At 37.4% G+C, this 16,086-nt stretch overlaps 1 protein-coding gene across 8 annotated transcripts in view; it reads right to left on the reverse strand.

Annotated features, from left to right (window-relative positions):
- sema5ba (sema domain, seven thrombospondin repeats (type 1 and type 1-like), transmembrane domain (TM) and short cytoplasmic domain, (semaphorin) 5Ba) overlaps positions 1–16,086 on the reverse strand; it is a 239,119-nt gene that overhangs the window by 13,735 nt on the left and 209,298 nt on the right. For 7 of the 8 annotated variants that reach the window (XR_003672616.1, XM_028435492.1, XM_028435495.1 and 4 more), the window contains 4 exons: positions 14,906–15,053; positions 12,653–12,878; positions 9,078–9,293; positions 774–944 (listed from right to left, as the gene is read on the reverse strand). Coding sequence is in view for 7 of the 8 variants with exons in the window: in XM_028435492.1 (XP_028291293.1) it covers positions 774–944; positions 9,078–9,293; positions 12,653–12,878; positions 14,906–15,053 (761 nt within the window). In the remaining variant the exon portion in view is untranslated. The remainder of the gene's footprint in view (positions 1–773; positions 945–9,077; positions 9,294–12,652; positions 12,879–14,905; positions 15,054–16,086) is intronic. The other variant, XM_028435496.1, reaches the window with a different exon arrangement.

Below are 16,086 nucleotides of genomic sequence, written 5' to 3' on the forward strand. Positions count from 1 at the left end.
AGTTTATCTGGATACTCTTTGGACCATAACACTGTTTGGTAAAGTTGGCAGACATTCGACAATAACTCTTTAACAAAACATCATTGACACACAAATGACACCTCTGCCATCAGTGTGAGGTGGACAACATGATACAATATAATTTTTTATCAAACGTAGCAGAGTAAAAGTCCGTCTGTCAGTCGTTCTGTGTGGTGAGAATAAAACATGAAGCTCTCGTCCTAGTTTGCCCGTAAATATCCAAATATCACACAAACAGAACCAGATTTAATTTTAAAACACTAAAATGCTGCTTGTTTGGTTTTTCCGTTTTCCTGTTTCTGGTTTTAAATGAATAAAACAAAAAAAAACAATCATTTTTTTCTATTTTTTAATTTGGTTTTGAAACGAAATAACCAAAGAACGAAGGGTACATGAATTGTCATCGGTTTTGACGTGCACGTTACAAATGCCAGCATTGATCATCTGAAAGGTTTCCATATATGCGTAATTGCTAAAACATCATTGAAGCTCGTAATCAGAAGCTCCAGAAAGATCAGGAGGAATGGTCTCAGCAGGGGGTCGGCTTGTTTTCCCAGCATGCCTCTGTCTATCCGTTCATCAATAAGACCTGCTTTATTCATTAGGAAAACATCAAATAGGTGATTTAGCAAAGGGGACGAGGAAGAACTGACAGTAGCAGTGTGGTGGATGATCCCCTGCTTGGAGGTGATAAACGTATCCCAAGCTTTGGTGGTGGGGGGGGGGGGGTTTGATGTCGGGCGTGACCTTACCATCACACGTGTGTGTGTTACACAGGGCCTCCTCTGTGTGCAGTCCTATGCAAATGTCGCCTCCGTTGGCGGGCGTGGGGCTGTTACAGGAACGTGTGCGTTGGTAGTGACCTCCACCACAACCCACTGAGCACTGAGACCAGGATGACCAGCAGGACCATGCACCTCTCACTGCAGTACACACACAAACATTCTGTTTTCAATGACATGAAGCCTCGGCCATATGGGGTTGTTTTCATGTGGAACACACCAGGGTTGGGGTCAATTAAAATATTCAGTTATATTTACGTTTTCAATTACCCGTGTTCAATTACAATTCAATTACGATTACAATTACCAGCATTTTTTTTTCAATTACAATTCAATTATGTTCTCAATTACTAAAGCTCAGTTAAAATTAATCACAATCACTTAGCCTGAAATGAATAACCTAATTTTAACCTTCCTCTGGTGTTACTGTAGCTTTCTGTTAGCATCTCATATGATAAATCAGCTGTAAAACACACTAATAACTCATATCTAATTTATCTATTGGTTACCTTGTTAGACTTCCTAATCTATGAAAATATAGGTGTTAATATTTTTTTTAAATCATAAAATGTGGGAAAGCATGATAAGGAACATATTTTAATAATTGTTAACTACATACAGTATGTGTAGAACTGTACATAGAACTGAAACACGGTTCCCCAGTTTTGCGTTGAATTATTGACATTTTTTTTTATAGAATTTTCATTGCAATTACAATTACAAAGTCAATTATCTGAATTCAATTACAATTTCATTATGGTTACGACAGCAACAGATTCTTTAAATTACAATTACAATTATTATTACACTATAAGTGTAATCAATTATCAATTACACAATTACAATTATAATTGACTCCAACCATGGAACACACACAAGCTAAGCACACACACAGACACACACTCCTCCAACGTTTACAGCATATATTACTGAGATTTGGTTTGATATTATTAACTCAATTAAAACATTTACTGACATATATAGATTCCAGAAAATTAAATATAGAATTACTTCAGTGTTTTTCAGCCTTGGGGCCTGGAATTAAAATGTGTCGAAAAAAATAAAAATAAAAAAATAAATGAAAATTTCGGTAAAACTGACTAAAATTCTATTTTTATTAGGGCTGAACAATTTTGGAACGATTTAATATGCAATTAATTTTTCAAGGGCCTCTTGTCATGTATTTTTCAATGAACACGAGCAAAAAATCAATCTGTTTCATAATAAACAATTTCAGATTTATTTAAACTTTAAATAAATATAAAATATACATTTTTAAAGCACAGATTAGAACGATAAAGCAAACAAATCTGTGGCTTTACCTCTTCAACGTGTCTAACTAACTTCACGTTTCATGAAACTTGTAAACATGTGGACTGCACTTCTTAAACACTCTCTGAACTTAACAGGACAGTACCAGTCAGGACAAGAAAAAAAATTGCAGCTTTTGCGATTAGAAAATTGTGTTTTGTGATATTGCGATAATATCGCAAATGCAATTAATCGTTCAGCCCTAATTTAATTTTTTTTAATTATCACACACAATAAATATGAAATAACTGTATCCTATACTTAAAGTTTCACAAAAATAAATCTAATTCAAATAAAATGCAGTATAAAAACATCTGAGGTGGCACACTTGTCACTTTGTGCACTAATCCTGGCTACTATGTATTTGCAACACACTTTAATAAACATGATCAAAAACTACTTCTAGAAAAAACCTCTAGATTATTTGCAGGATTAGCAATTAGCAAGTACCCAACCTGTGGGTTAGGAGCCAAGTTTGTGATTCCTTTTGTTTCACTATTGAATTATCACTGCTATATATCAGAATAACCTCTCCCCACCAAAATAAGGTCAAGCTTAAGGTGTTTTTAATGTCATTAAACAATATTTATGTACAACTAAACTACAAGACTGAGCGTACTGGACATAGCATTACAAATGTTGTGTTAAGAACAGGATTAAAGAAAATCATATCAAAATCCAACACAATATTTATCCAACAAATTGGAATTTCTCCAATATTTTAGACAGACAATAAATGCAATTTATAAACCAGAATCCCTTACACGTTTCATTTATTACTGTAGTCATTCATATAGTTTCTGGGTTCAAATGGAAAATTACTTAAAATGCACAATTAACAATATTCAATTTAATTGTAAATGCAACATTATGTACTTTGAACATAAGATACTAAAGTTGATTATATTGTAAACCTGTTGATTTCATATGATACATTCTACATTCAACAAACCTTTTCGCCTCTTTTTAAGCTTTCTGTAGGAATTTAACAAATATATCAATAATTTATCCTTTATTCATACAACAAAGCACCAAAACTGTGACAATACTATACAACAATATTTTTGAAGTGGAATGAAGTCTGATTTACCCCTTTTATTTTTATTTTTGTTATTTTAATACCTGTATGTATGATTCTTGCTTGCTTGCCCCCTTTCTGTATCTTTAGTGTACACTTCTGACTTGTTGTAAATTGGTATTTTTCAAAAAACAAAAACAAAAAAATGATCGTACTGCCATTTTTGACCAACCTCAACAATGTCCCTAACATGTATCCTATAATGTTGGGGAAACAGAAGAAGAATATGTAAATTCTACACAGAAAGGTCAAGCCTTTTTCTGTCAGACACAGTTCGGTCTGGACCCTAGAGGCCACACACAACATTCACTCATCAGGAAGAAAAAAAAAAGATATAAAACCACGCAACCCTCGTCAGCAACAGATAGAGACAATGGATGAATGAGGATGACCTTTGTGTTTTACAATGACACCACACTGTTGATGCGCATGGTTCCATGGATGGTTCTGATCTTGCTCTTTAGCTTGTACTGCTGGTTCTTGCATTGATTGGTTCTTCCATCCCATTGGGAATGTTAATGTTTCACATGCTTTGATCGGAGGAGTGTGACTGCAGGATAATTGACTGGCTGATGTCAGTCTGGCGAACCTAGAGAAGGATTGTTGCTAGGTAACGTCACAGCACACCAGGAAAGTCCATTAGCTGAGTGGAAGTGGGTGACACCTCGCAAACAACAAAACCAAAACATCAACAACCAGTGAGTGCTTGACTGCTAAACTCTGACAGACAAACACGCTGAGTACCCCACCATCGGACTGTAATAATTGCTTATTTACTCCATTGCCTTTCTGAGCGTCCTGGGACACCATGTAAAGTCTTCTAAGGACTATTAAAATTGTTTTTCTAGCGCTCAAAATGTAGAATGGGAAAAGCTGGTCAATTGTCATATTTGGTAAGTTGGCTTCAAATAGACGGTAAACAGAATTATAGCAAACAGAATGACTTTCATTATCTTTGTTTGACTGATAGTCAGAACTTTTTAAATCCAGTTTAATGAAATATTTTAAGGTAAACTTTGAAGTTGTACCTTTTTCCTCCAACTTGTGTTTAGATTTAAATCATTGCATCTTTGTCTTTGTTTAAAGACCCACAGACACAAACAGAAGAACACTTAAATACAAGAGCTGCAAACAGGGATCTTAAATATGTGCAATATGTAAATTCAACTGAGGTTATATTTATTTATTTATCTTTTTGCACAGTATAATGCTATTATTTCCTTGTTTTACACCTTCTACTTACTGTATACTATCTTGGCTGATTTGTTGTTCGTAGTTGTTGTTTGTATTTTTTTCAGTCTGACTCTAGGACATGCACAAGAAGTTCATTGTACCTATTCTTTTTAACTTGTACATATGGCAATAAACTCTATTCTATTCTATAGATAGATAGATAGATAGATAGATAGATAGATAGATAGATAGATAGATAGATAGATAGATGATATAGATCCTGCAGTGGAAAGATTAACTGTCATGTCATTTACTGTCATGGCAGCTCACATCAGATTATTCGATTCTATTATAATAATCTTGAACAAATAATCCCACTTCCTCAATCCTTACATCAGTCTTGTGGACATTTCTATGAGGTCCACTAGGGATGTAACGATTAATCGTAAGGCAGTTAAAAATCGATTCATAGGTATCACGATTGACATCAATACTTTGAAAAAATAAATCGCAGTACTTTTTTTCTCTTGTCCAGCAATGTACGTGGCAGGCAGAATCTGCTACTACTTTCTTTTTGGCCGCCTTCTACTCTTAAACATGTTCATAAATTATTCCTTACCCCTTTAGCACCGAAAGAATATCTGTAATATTACCTGAATATCTGTAAAAGTTACATTTTTCTTTTAGCTCTGTCTGCTAGCGCATAGCATTTCTTCTTCACTGCACTAGGTTACCAGCGCCCTCTGCTGGTCCAAACAAATATCTGACGTAAATCAGTTCAAAGACTTTTTTTTTTTTTTTTTTTAAGTCCAATTGTTAAGGCACAAAATACATTTTCAGTTGCACTTTTAAAAAGAAAAAGAACTTTTATGCAATTTTGCATTGTTTACTATAGAACCAGAATTTAAATGAATAAGCTCCTTCTTCATTTGTATTATTCCTTTATTTATTTCATTCAAGATTTATTTTGAATGAATTAACTATTGAATAGTTTATCAAGGGATTCTTTTGATAATGAAAAATAAAAGAAAAATAGTACCGTATTTTCTAGTTTTTTCCCCCAAAAAAATAAAGGAATATTTTTCAGTCATTTGTGTACAGTTCCATTTTGTAAAATAAATCGTGAGAAAATCTTATCGTGAACCCAGTATCGTGAATCGAATCGTATCGGGAGTTGAGTGAATCGTTACAATCTTAAGGTCCACCGTATACTATGATAGGAAATAGAAATAGAGTCACAAGAAAGATGCGTTTACAATTCCATACATGTTAAAACATGTTAATGACTGTACGGTTCAGAATATAAACTTTACTTTAAATAGTTTTTTTTTTAGGTTAGAACTTAAAACCCCTGGTAAAAATGTCTTGTAGGATGTTCATTCAGTTGTTTCCTTTTGTAGAAAATAAGTAGATCACAGACATGCCACAAAACTAAAGTCAATTAAAATGGTATCGTTCTGGCTTTAAGAAACACTAAAATAATACAAGAAAAAAAATGGTGGTAGTCAATAATAATTGCTTTCTTAAATCAAGCAGAGAGAAAAAAATATGGAATCACGCAATTCTGAGGAAAGAATTATGGAATCATCCTGTAAGATTTCCATTTCCAAAACCAACACCTGCATCACATTAAATCTGCTCAATAGTCTGCAGTTAAAAAGGAGCGCTCACACCTTGGAGAGCTGTTGCACAAAGCAGATTGATATGAATCATGGCTCTAACATGAGAGATGTCAGTTTGAAACAAAGGAGAGGGTTATCAAGAAGGTAAATCATCACAGAATGTTGCAAAAGGTGTTGGTTGTTCACAGTCAGCTGTGTCTAAAATCTCAAGCAAGTACAAACAACATGGGAAGGTTGTAAAAGGCAAGCATACTGGTAGACCAAGGATGACATCAAAGCATCGAGACTGACAACTTAAAGCAATATGTCAGAAAATACACAGCAAAACAAATGAGGAACACATGGTCAACGTCTGTGACCGAATAGTAAGAAACTGCCCAAAGGGAATGGGATTCACTACAGAAAAGCTAAACAAAAGCCACCATTAACCCTTAAACAGAAAAGAACAAGGTTACAATGGGCTAAAGAAAAGCAATCATGGACTATGGATGACTGGATGAATGTCATACACGCTAATCTGCATTGGGCAAGGTGATGGTGCTGGAACTTTTGTTTGGTGCCGTTTTAATGACATTTATGAAGATGACTTCCTGAAGAAAACGTAAATGTCCACAGTCATTGATGATATGGGGCTGCATGTCAGGTAAAGGCACTGGGTAGATGGTAATCATTACATCTTCGAGAAATGCACAAGTTTATGTTGACATTTTGGATAATTTTCTTATTCCCTCAATCGAAAAGATGTTTGGGGATGATGACTCATTTATCAAGATGATAATAGAGCAAAAACTGTGAAATATTTTCCTTGAAGAAAGACACATAGGGTCAATGTCATGGCCTGCAAATAATCTGGATCTCAATTAAATTGAAAATCTGTGGTGGAAATGGAAGAAAATGGTCCATGACAAGGCTCCATCCTGCAAAGCTGACCTGGCAACAGCAATCAGAGAAAGTTGGAGCCGGATTGATGAAGAGTACTGTTTGTTACTCGATAAGTCCATCCTCATAGAATACGACCTGTTAGAAAAGCCAGAGGTGGTGCAACAAAGTACTAGTCTGTTTGTTGTTAACAACCACATTTCTTTTAGTGTTTCTTAAAGCGAGAAAGTTGCCATTTTAAATGACTTCAGTTCTGTGGCATGTCTGCGATCTACTTATTTTCTACAAAATTAAACAACTACATGAACATCCTCCAGGACTGGTGACCCCATGGTTTTTTGCCAGGGGTTGTATAACTAAAGTTAGATTTACAGTCTGACTCACAGCGAGAGCCCACACATCCACCTGCTTCCTCTGCACAGCCCATCTATTTCAATCCCCTCCACCATATCACATCCATCCCTCGCTCTAATTTCATCATCAATTACCATTTCAAACTCATTCTCACTTTTGTCACCACACTTGTCCTCCTCACCTGTGTCTACCAGGGACTCGCATGATGAGACCGGCAGGAAACGTGACAGCAAAAAAAAAAAAAAAACAGCCTTATTACACCCTACTACACATCGTAGGGTATTTCTAAGTTTACCTGTGTCAGTTGCTGAGTTAATGACTGTGGATTTCATGAATTTTCCCACAGCTGACACTCCAAAGCACTAAGTACAGCCAAACTATAATGAAGGGTCGTACTTTTTTAGGCTGGTAAGCACATGGTTATGCTTGTTTTAAAGGCTCTAACCCAGTGTTTTTCAGCCTTGGGGTCGGGACCCCATGTGTGGTCACCTAAAATGTCTAATAATTGATCAAAAATACTGATTCAAATCATATTTTGTAAAAAAATGCATTATTACTGTTTTTCAAATTAAAAGCCACACATTATCTCAAATAACTGTATTTTCAACTTTCACTTTCTCAAATAAATAAATAAATTAATATATAAATGGATTTAAAAAGAAATTGAAAAAAATCTGCACAAAAATAACTGAGCTGGTACATCTCTTCGTTTTGTGCACAACTGTAGCTGCTCGTAACATAATATATCATACCTGATCAAAAACCAATTTCTAGAAATAATTCTCCTGAAATTTGTGTTAAAGGTTGGGAACCACTGCTCGAACCTGTCATGTCAGCAATCAATCATTCGCTATTTATATCAGTTTCTCTTTGTGGACCCAAAACATACTGCTTTGTTAGGAAATAAAACTGTTATTGCTCTTTGAAGCTTCACTCTGCCTTATTGTTCACTACTCATCTTTAGAATGGAAGAACGTCATAGCAGTAATCAATAAATGTAATGGGGGTGCGTTTCTATGTTTTTAAGCATTTATTCCTTCGCCAGAGGCCAGCCTTCGATTTACCTCCTCAGCATCACCTGACCGCTGTGCCCGACACCAGCCTGAGCCATAGTAAAATTATAGAAATTAAGACCGAACCCAGTCGGGTCCCGTCGTGGTTATACAAAGATCTTCATCTCTACTTCACAGCATAAACAACCAATTTAAGGAGAGGTTTTTCCCATTGTTAGATTTAACATGTTGGCTATAAGGACTGGACATGGAATAGGAACACAGTAGTAGTTTTTAACAATTATAAGCACATTTTAAGACTCGCAGGATTACTTTATAATAAGTATACACAGAATAGAAACTAAATAAAATGGCAACCAATTCGACACAATAGTAAAAAAATATGAATTTCAATCAAAACTTTGCAATGTGAGTTTAAAGATATGTTCTAAAAGGGTAGGTGAACGTCTCCTCACATTTTTACCCTTAATATGTCACAGCAAATATCTTTATGTATTGTATAAAAAAAGTATGAGAATGTGCAAGCCAAGGTAAAATCACTCATATGCAGACAGAAATAAAATGTTTTGCTGAAAAGTAAATTACCAAGGTTAGTTTAAAGAGCTCAGATCGTTTAATATTTTTCCCGTTAACTTTATCCATTCTGAATACAATCTCTGTGATCTGGATTGGGTTTTTTTAATATATTAAAACTTGTTTCTTCACAAAGAACATATATGTTAAGTTGATTGGTGTCTAATGTGTGTCATAATGCTCTGTTGGCCAGAATAGTCTTTTGCAAAATACAACCCTAGTCTTTATTAAACTCACATTAGGGAAAAACACTAATTTGGCTTTAACTCACTTGGACATGGCTGAACATTACAGTCCTGGTACTCCACTGGTGATCCACGACACGCCACGGGGGCAGTTTTCCCTTCAGGTCCAGCACAGGTTCTCCGACGAGTTCGGTAACCTTTGGCACAGCTGTGCGTACAGCTGGACCAGCTTTCCCACGATGACCAGCCTGTGCCTCCGATCACTCTGACCACTGGAGTTTTCAGCAGTTCCTCCACAAGAGCTACGGAGAGAAGAAGAGAAAGAGACGGTGTAACTAAAATATAATCGTTCAGAAGAAGTGATGCCTGCCAAGTCTAAGGCGTTAGTCACACTTCTTTGGTCTTTGCCAGCAGGTATGTCCTCTCAAGCTCTATCTGTGTTTTTCATACATCCGACAGTTCAAAGCTGTCAGTGTTTCATCGGTTAGTCAGAGCTCATGCTGTTCACCCCCCCACCCCTCCCACATCACCAAGCCACTGCCGGCTGAAGGGGAAACAAGTAATCGATTCAGGAGTGGAGAGCGGACATGCTGGAAAAGCCACCGGTGGAAGGCGGTGAACTGCGACCTGCTTTAAGTGTCTGTGTGGGAGCGTGAACATGGGAGTGGTGGAGCATGACCCCGTCACTAACAGCATGTCGAGCGGCTGACTGCTCAAGCATGACAACCTTTTCAACATGTCACACTTCTACCAGAGGAAAGCTCTTCATACTGCCACACAGTTTAATTAGAGCACTGTATGTGTCTGAGTACAGGTTAGTATGGCGTAGGGTTACAGAACAAATCTAAATATGATCACAAGTAGGGATGGGAAATGATAAGAATTTAGCGATTCCGATTCCATTATCGATACTGCTTATCGATTCGATTCCTTAGCGATTCTTTTATCGATTCTCATTGGGTGAGGGAATTAAATAATACTAATGGATTTGTTTGCTTTTTTATTATATTATCTTTATTCTATTATCAGATCTCTTTTAATACACCAGGTATAAATTGTTTTCACTGAATAATAATATATACAAAAGCGCGATTTAAAATTGATGAATTATTTTTATTACTATTTTATTATTATTACAACGTGACACATTTTGGCTACAACATATGTATTACAACATAAAATATTGACAGTGCTCCTTTTGAACTTGAACAACTTGATCCAAAACTAATTCAGACATAAAACAAATCATTCTTCTGTAAAAAAGAACATTTTAACCAAAAGTACAGCTGCACTTATTGTTATGTATTTAAACAGTAAAGCTTTAGTTTAGCATTTGTTTACATTTCTATAAATGGACTTTCAGAGACGCCGTCCCCGTTGTTACATGTGAGGTCATCAGTTGTGTGTGTGTGTGTGTGTGTGTGTGTGTGTGTATATCAGTGTGAAAGAGCAAATTAAAGACAACGGTACCAGTCCGTCTCCCGTGTCTAATTACTTGTTATGAGGACATAAACTGGCGACGAGGTGTGTGTTCTTGCGGAAGCTTGTTGTTTTTGAAAGAAAAGTCAGTGCAAGAAGCAACTTTTGCGCGAGTGTATAGAACCCGAAAGTGAGTAGCATAGCAACAGAGACGCTACAAACAAAGCACGAAGGACAGCACAGCTGCGGGTGGAGGAGGTGGATTCTCCGCGATGGACAGCAAACAACTATATGGTGGAAGGAGCTTCACTTGTTGTTAGCATAAACACATTATACAGGACCTGGAGGAGTTTATCGTTACGTATTTGTGACGGAAGAGAAACCGATAAGCGGAACTTACAGGCAAGCAAACAAACTATTCCTAGGAATTGTATTACTGGGAACCGGTTCTCAGAAAGAACCTGTTTTCGATTCCTATCCCTATTCACAAGAGTCATGTTGCACCATTTTTTCACAATCTGTAATTTTAAAAAAAAAAACAATAATCATCATTAAAAATGTTAAAACTCAATATTTCAAGTGATAAATTGTTTGTCATCTTTGTGAATTTTCCACTTTTTTAAATCTAATTTAGTTCTTTACTTATCAGCCGTTACAGTAGAACAGCAAATTCTTAAGTAATGGACAACTTTTATCATACATTTGACTTAAATGTTCTCCTCATTGTTCTGTGTGTGTATTTAATCCTAAACTGAATTAAAGTATTGATGGATATAGTACTCTAAGCAGCTCTTGTGAAATCATTTCAGTTGAAATGAAACACACACACATTCAATAAAGTGGATATCATGGTGTCAATGTGCAGAGATGACAGTGAGTTCATTGTAAGCTACAGAGTGAGAATGACTTCTTGGGTCTTTTTGAAGGTTATCCAGCATGAGACGGCATGGTGTATAGAGAACAGATGGAGTTGGAGCTTGCTCTCACATCCTCTTTAAACCAATGTTGGCAGCGATCTTTGCAGAGCTTGGTGTGAACATGTCCGTGCTGGAAGAACAGTTTGATATATTGCAGATTTGTTTTCCTGTTTCTAATATAATTTTCACATTGTGTTGTATTTATCTGTTGTTTAAGGCAGTAGTTCCCAAACAGTGTGCAGCAGCACACTGGTGTGCCGTGAGTCAAGAATCGGCAAAAAAACGCCATCACCGTGAGGCAAGGAACATATTTTTAATGGGAAAATGTTTCCGTGGACCCCTCATTAGGTGCACCGCCTGCTCCCCTCCCATCCTGGCCACATTAAACACTGCCTAAACCATCTGAAACAGCGACTAAACTGCCAAAAACCTACGCAAATCATCACTGACTTGTAAAATCAGAGCTGACAAGATTTGGATAAAATAAAACTAAATTTATAGAGCCCTAATTATTGCAATAAACTTTGTATGCACTCATTTCATACACAGGAAAACCCTATACCTGATTTTAAAAAATTAGTTAATAAATATTTCATTATCAATATCTTTGTCACATTTTATTTGGCATTAGTAAATAATTGTCCACATTTACAGATATTGTACATAATATGAGTGATAACGCATGTATTAAAGGCTATTTTGCACAATAGGTGTGCTTTCAGATTTTTACTTGTCCTTTGGTGTGCCTTGGGCGCAAAACGTTTGGGAACCACTGGTTTAAGATAACGACATATAGTTTAATATACTTTTTATTGTCTGCGGTTTGTATGACTATATGTAAACAACTTTAATCTAATCTCTTCTACTCATGAGATGAAGTTAGCACAGTTGGTAACAAGCTTTAAGCAAGTGTAGAAACTACTGTAAAGATTCCTTAAGCAAAGTCACAAATGAGTTAAAATGTTGGAAATAAAAGATATCCTATTACGAGAGAGCAACATAAAATGGTTTTATGAGACAACCAACATCTGACAAATAAATCAATCACAGAAAATATTGCAGAATCACAAAATCAAAGAATAATCACAGAACCAAAACAGCACAATGTTCAAGAGGAAACAGTAAGAAGTAGAAAGGCTATAAAGTTCTTCCTCATTCTCTAATCACCAATGATCAATTACTTCACTGATAGATAACCAATGTCTGCATCTGTTTTTAAACTCTGTGATGTTCCTGCTTTTTAAAATATCCTTATCCAGTTAGCGCTGCACGGTCAGCCCTCGTTCTGACCTTTTCACAGAGTCTCTCTGATCACATTGACTTACTGTCTGTCTCACATGCTGCTGTTCCATCATTAGGGCAGAAGCGCGTCTCCACCTTCCTGCGTCCAATCTGCAGCTCGTGGGGGTCGGAGAGGTGAGCCCGGCACATGTAGCGCATCCTCTGCTCCTGTCGCGCTCCACCCTGGGTGACGTTAACGGGCATCCAGGGTGTCCACGGTGTGTTTCTCTTAACCTCTGGACATGCTTCCAAGTTACATGCTTTATACTCCTACATGAGAAAGTGGGAGGGGGTGTCAGATAGAAGTATGGTTCATTCATAAATCCTTTATATATGAAATAAAAATACCAAGATTTCTACAGTTGGTAAAGTACAATCACTTATCAAAAAAACCCCTGGAAATTTTAGACCCATCTCCAATCAGCCGCTACTATCAAAAATCTTGGAATGCTCGGTCATCACCCAACTCCAACAACATCTTCACTCCTCTCAGCTCTTCAAAATATTCCAGTCCGGATTCCGCTCCCACCACAGCATAGGAACGGTTCCTCCTCCTGCTCGACCTGTCCGCTGTGTTCGACACCATCAATCACACCATCCTCCTCTGCCACCTTCAATCACTGGGCATCTCTGGTTCAGCACTCCTCTGGTTCTCTCCTACCTCTCTGACCATCACCACTTTGTCTCCGTCAACAACTCTTCCCTCGTCACTCACAGTGTTCCCCAAGGTTCAGTGCTTGGCCCCCCCACTCCTCCTCGGTGAAATCATTCGCCAACATTGACTCAATTTCCACCAAATCCATCACCCCCATCATCCTCTCCACCATGAACAACTGTATCTCTGACATCAAAACCTCGACGGACAATAACTCAACTGCAATAAAACTGAACTCCTCATCACTGAACCCATATATCTTCTTCCCTCTGTTCAAAATATTACCCTCCATATTGACAGCCACAATGTCACCCCTCTACCTCTGTACACAACCTTGGATTCATAATGGACTCCACCCTCTCATTTCAGTCACACATTAAACACATTACAAAGACATCCTTCTTTCACCTCCATCATATTGCCCGCCTCCATCCCTCCTTCTCCCAGACCAAAGCTGAAATTCTCATTCACACCTTCACCTCCAGACTCGATTACTGCAATAGCCTTCTCTATGGATTCTCCACCACTCACTTACACAAACTACGATACATCCAGAAAACTGCCTGTCTTCTTACAAACATCTGGTCCAGAGAACACATCACCCCCAGCATTCAACAGCTCCACTGGCTCCATGCGCAATGTTGTATTCACTACAAGCTCCACCTCCTCACCTACAAGTCCCTCCATAACCTGGCCCCTGCCGACCTCACCGACCTCCTCCAACAACACCGTCTCACCCACCACCTCCGCTCTGCCTACGCCCACTTACACCCATCATCCGCACTAAGTGCTGAACCTTGGGAGACCGAGCCGTTGCTGCCGCCACCCCCGCCCTCTGGAACTCACTTTCTCAACCCATCAAAAATCCTGACTCAGTACTCAGAACTTTAAAACACTCCTTAAAACCCACATTTTTAAACTTACTTTTCCTTAACCTTTCTTGTACTTTTATTGTTACCTATTTTTGTATTCTGTAAAGTAACTTTGAGTTCCCAAATAAGCACTATATAAAATTGATGTTCATTATTATTATTATTAAAAAAAAATTTGTCACTTTCCACAAAGTGAAACGGAAACGTGACATTTCTCTTACATTAATGACTTCAAAGATGTCTTTGACATTTAAAGGACATTTTTACAAGAATGAAGAGGACCAGGGACAGTTTTTCAGTTATTTAGGAAAAATACAGACCTAAAAATGTATGCTCTGTTATCATTTGATGCTCACTTTTGTTCATCCATAGTCTCTTAGTAACTTCATTATAACATTGTCCTCATTAACGCATGAAATGAATAAGAAAAAAAACTCCTATCGTCTCATCAAGCAACAGCACAAATTGTTTCCAGAAATTTGTTCTAAATTACAAATGATTTTAGTTGTGAAAACAGTTGCTAATGGTTACGGTTCCCAAGCTTTTTCTTTAGGTTGCTGATTAGAAATTTCCAGATCCAGCCATATTTTCCCTATGTCTCGCTTTGCTGGATGCACACGTTGTCCATGCTGCAAATTTCAATCTAACAACCTTCTGTCATGAGCTGACACTTGAGGGTCTGTAGTTGTGTGTGTGTGTGTGTGTGTGTGTGTGTGTGTGTGTGTGTGTGTGTGTGTGTGTGTGTGTGTGTGTGTGTGTGTGTTTCTTACCAGAGCACATCCAGGGCAACTGTTGCCATTCTCGCAGGAGCGCACTCTGGAGTGAACCCCTCCTCCACACTCAGTACTGCATTTAGTCCAGGAACCCCATGGGGTCCAAAAAATGGGCTGAGGACAGGACACGCCTTCATTGCAGAATCTGTGGAAGCATCACAGATCAGACGACTGCACTCAAAGAAAACAGACTTAAAGTCTTCGATCGAAGTCCGTGTGTTTGTGAAAGTTCATATTTTGAAAGGTTAATTGCTACTGACAACAAATGCACGTTTGTTGATTGAATTCTAGATAGGTATTCACATCACAATCAAAGTGCTTAAAACTGACAGATTTCACATCTCACGCTGCATTGTGGAATCAGGTCAAAGGTCACAGTAACCAAAATACGGTCATGGTAAATGGCAGCCAAGGGAAAAATACAAACTATCGACAATTTCAAGCAATGGTAAGTGCAGCAATTAAGAAAAATGTCAACAATGAGGATTTTCAGTTTCTTAAAAGTGAAAAGAGGAATTTGTGGCACTTTGGTGTGCAGCCTGAGAGCAAAAGTGGCTGATTGTTCCTTCAAAACAAGAGCAGATGTCAACTGCTAAGAATGAATACAACAACTTGCTGGTTTTGGTCAGCCTGAAACTGCCCGACCACCTTTAGGGTCCTTTGGTGCTGCTTGTGGCTCCTGTGTGTGTTTATCAACAAAGAAACGTATTTCACTGAAAGGAATGCATGGGCACGGAAACCGAACCATTGTGAAGTCAATTTGATATTGGACATTCCATAGACATTAGGCTGAAAATCCATTTTTTTGACAACAAGTGGTTTAATATTTTTTTTTTAAATGTCTAATCCCTCTACCAAACCAACCACCAAATACAGTAGGTTTCAAAATATTTGAACCTTTTTGGGAAAAAATTTGCACTTTCAGTCAAATATCTGTCGGATGCCTAATATTAAACTAACTTCACCGTGGTGGGAAACCAACATAGTAAAGATTTCTAAAGTTGGAGTTATCTATTATAACAAATATGTAGCACGACAGCTGAGGGTTGGAAACACAGCAAATACTGTAGGCAGGTGGCAGTTTTCTGACTTTATATCGCCCAGTATTTATACATAGTTCTGTTCTGTAATTACATTCCTTACGTCAAATTTTCCATTTCACGAGTACATTAATAATG

The sequence above is a fragment of the Gouania willdenowi genome, chromosome 21 (assembly GCF_900634775.1).
Source record: "Gouania willdenowi chromosome 21, fGouWil2.1, whole genome shotgun sequence".
NCBI classification, from domain to species: domain Eukaryota; kingdom Metazoa; phylum Chordata; class Actinopteri; order Blenniiformes; family Gobiesocidae; genus Gouania; species Gouania willdenowi.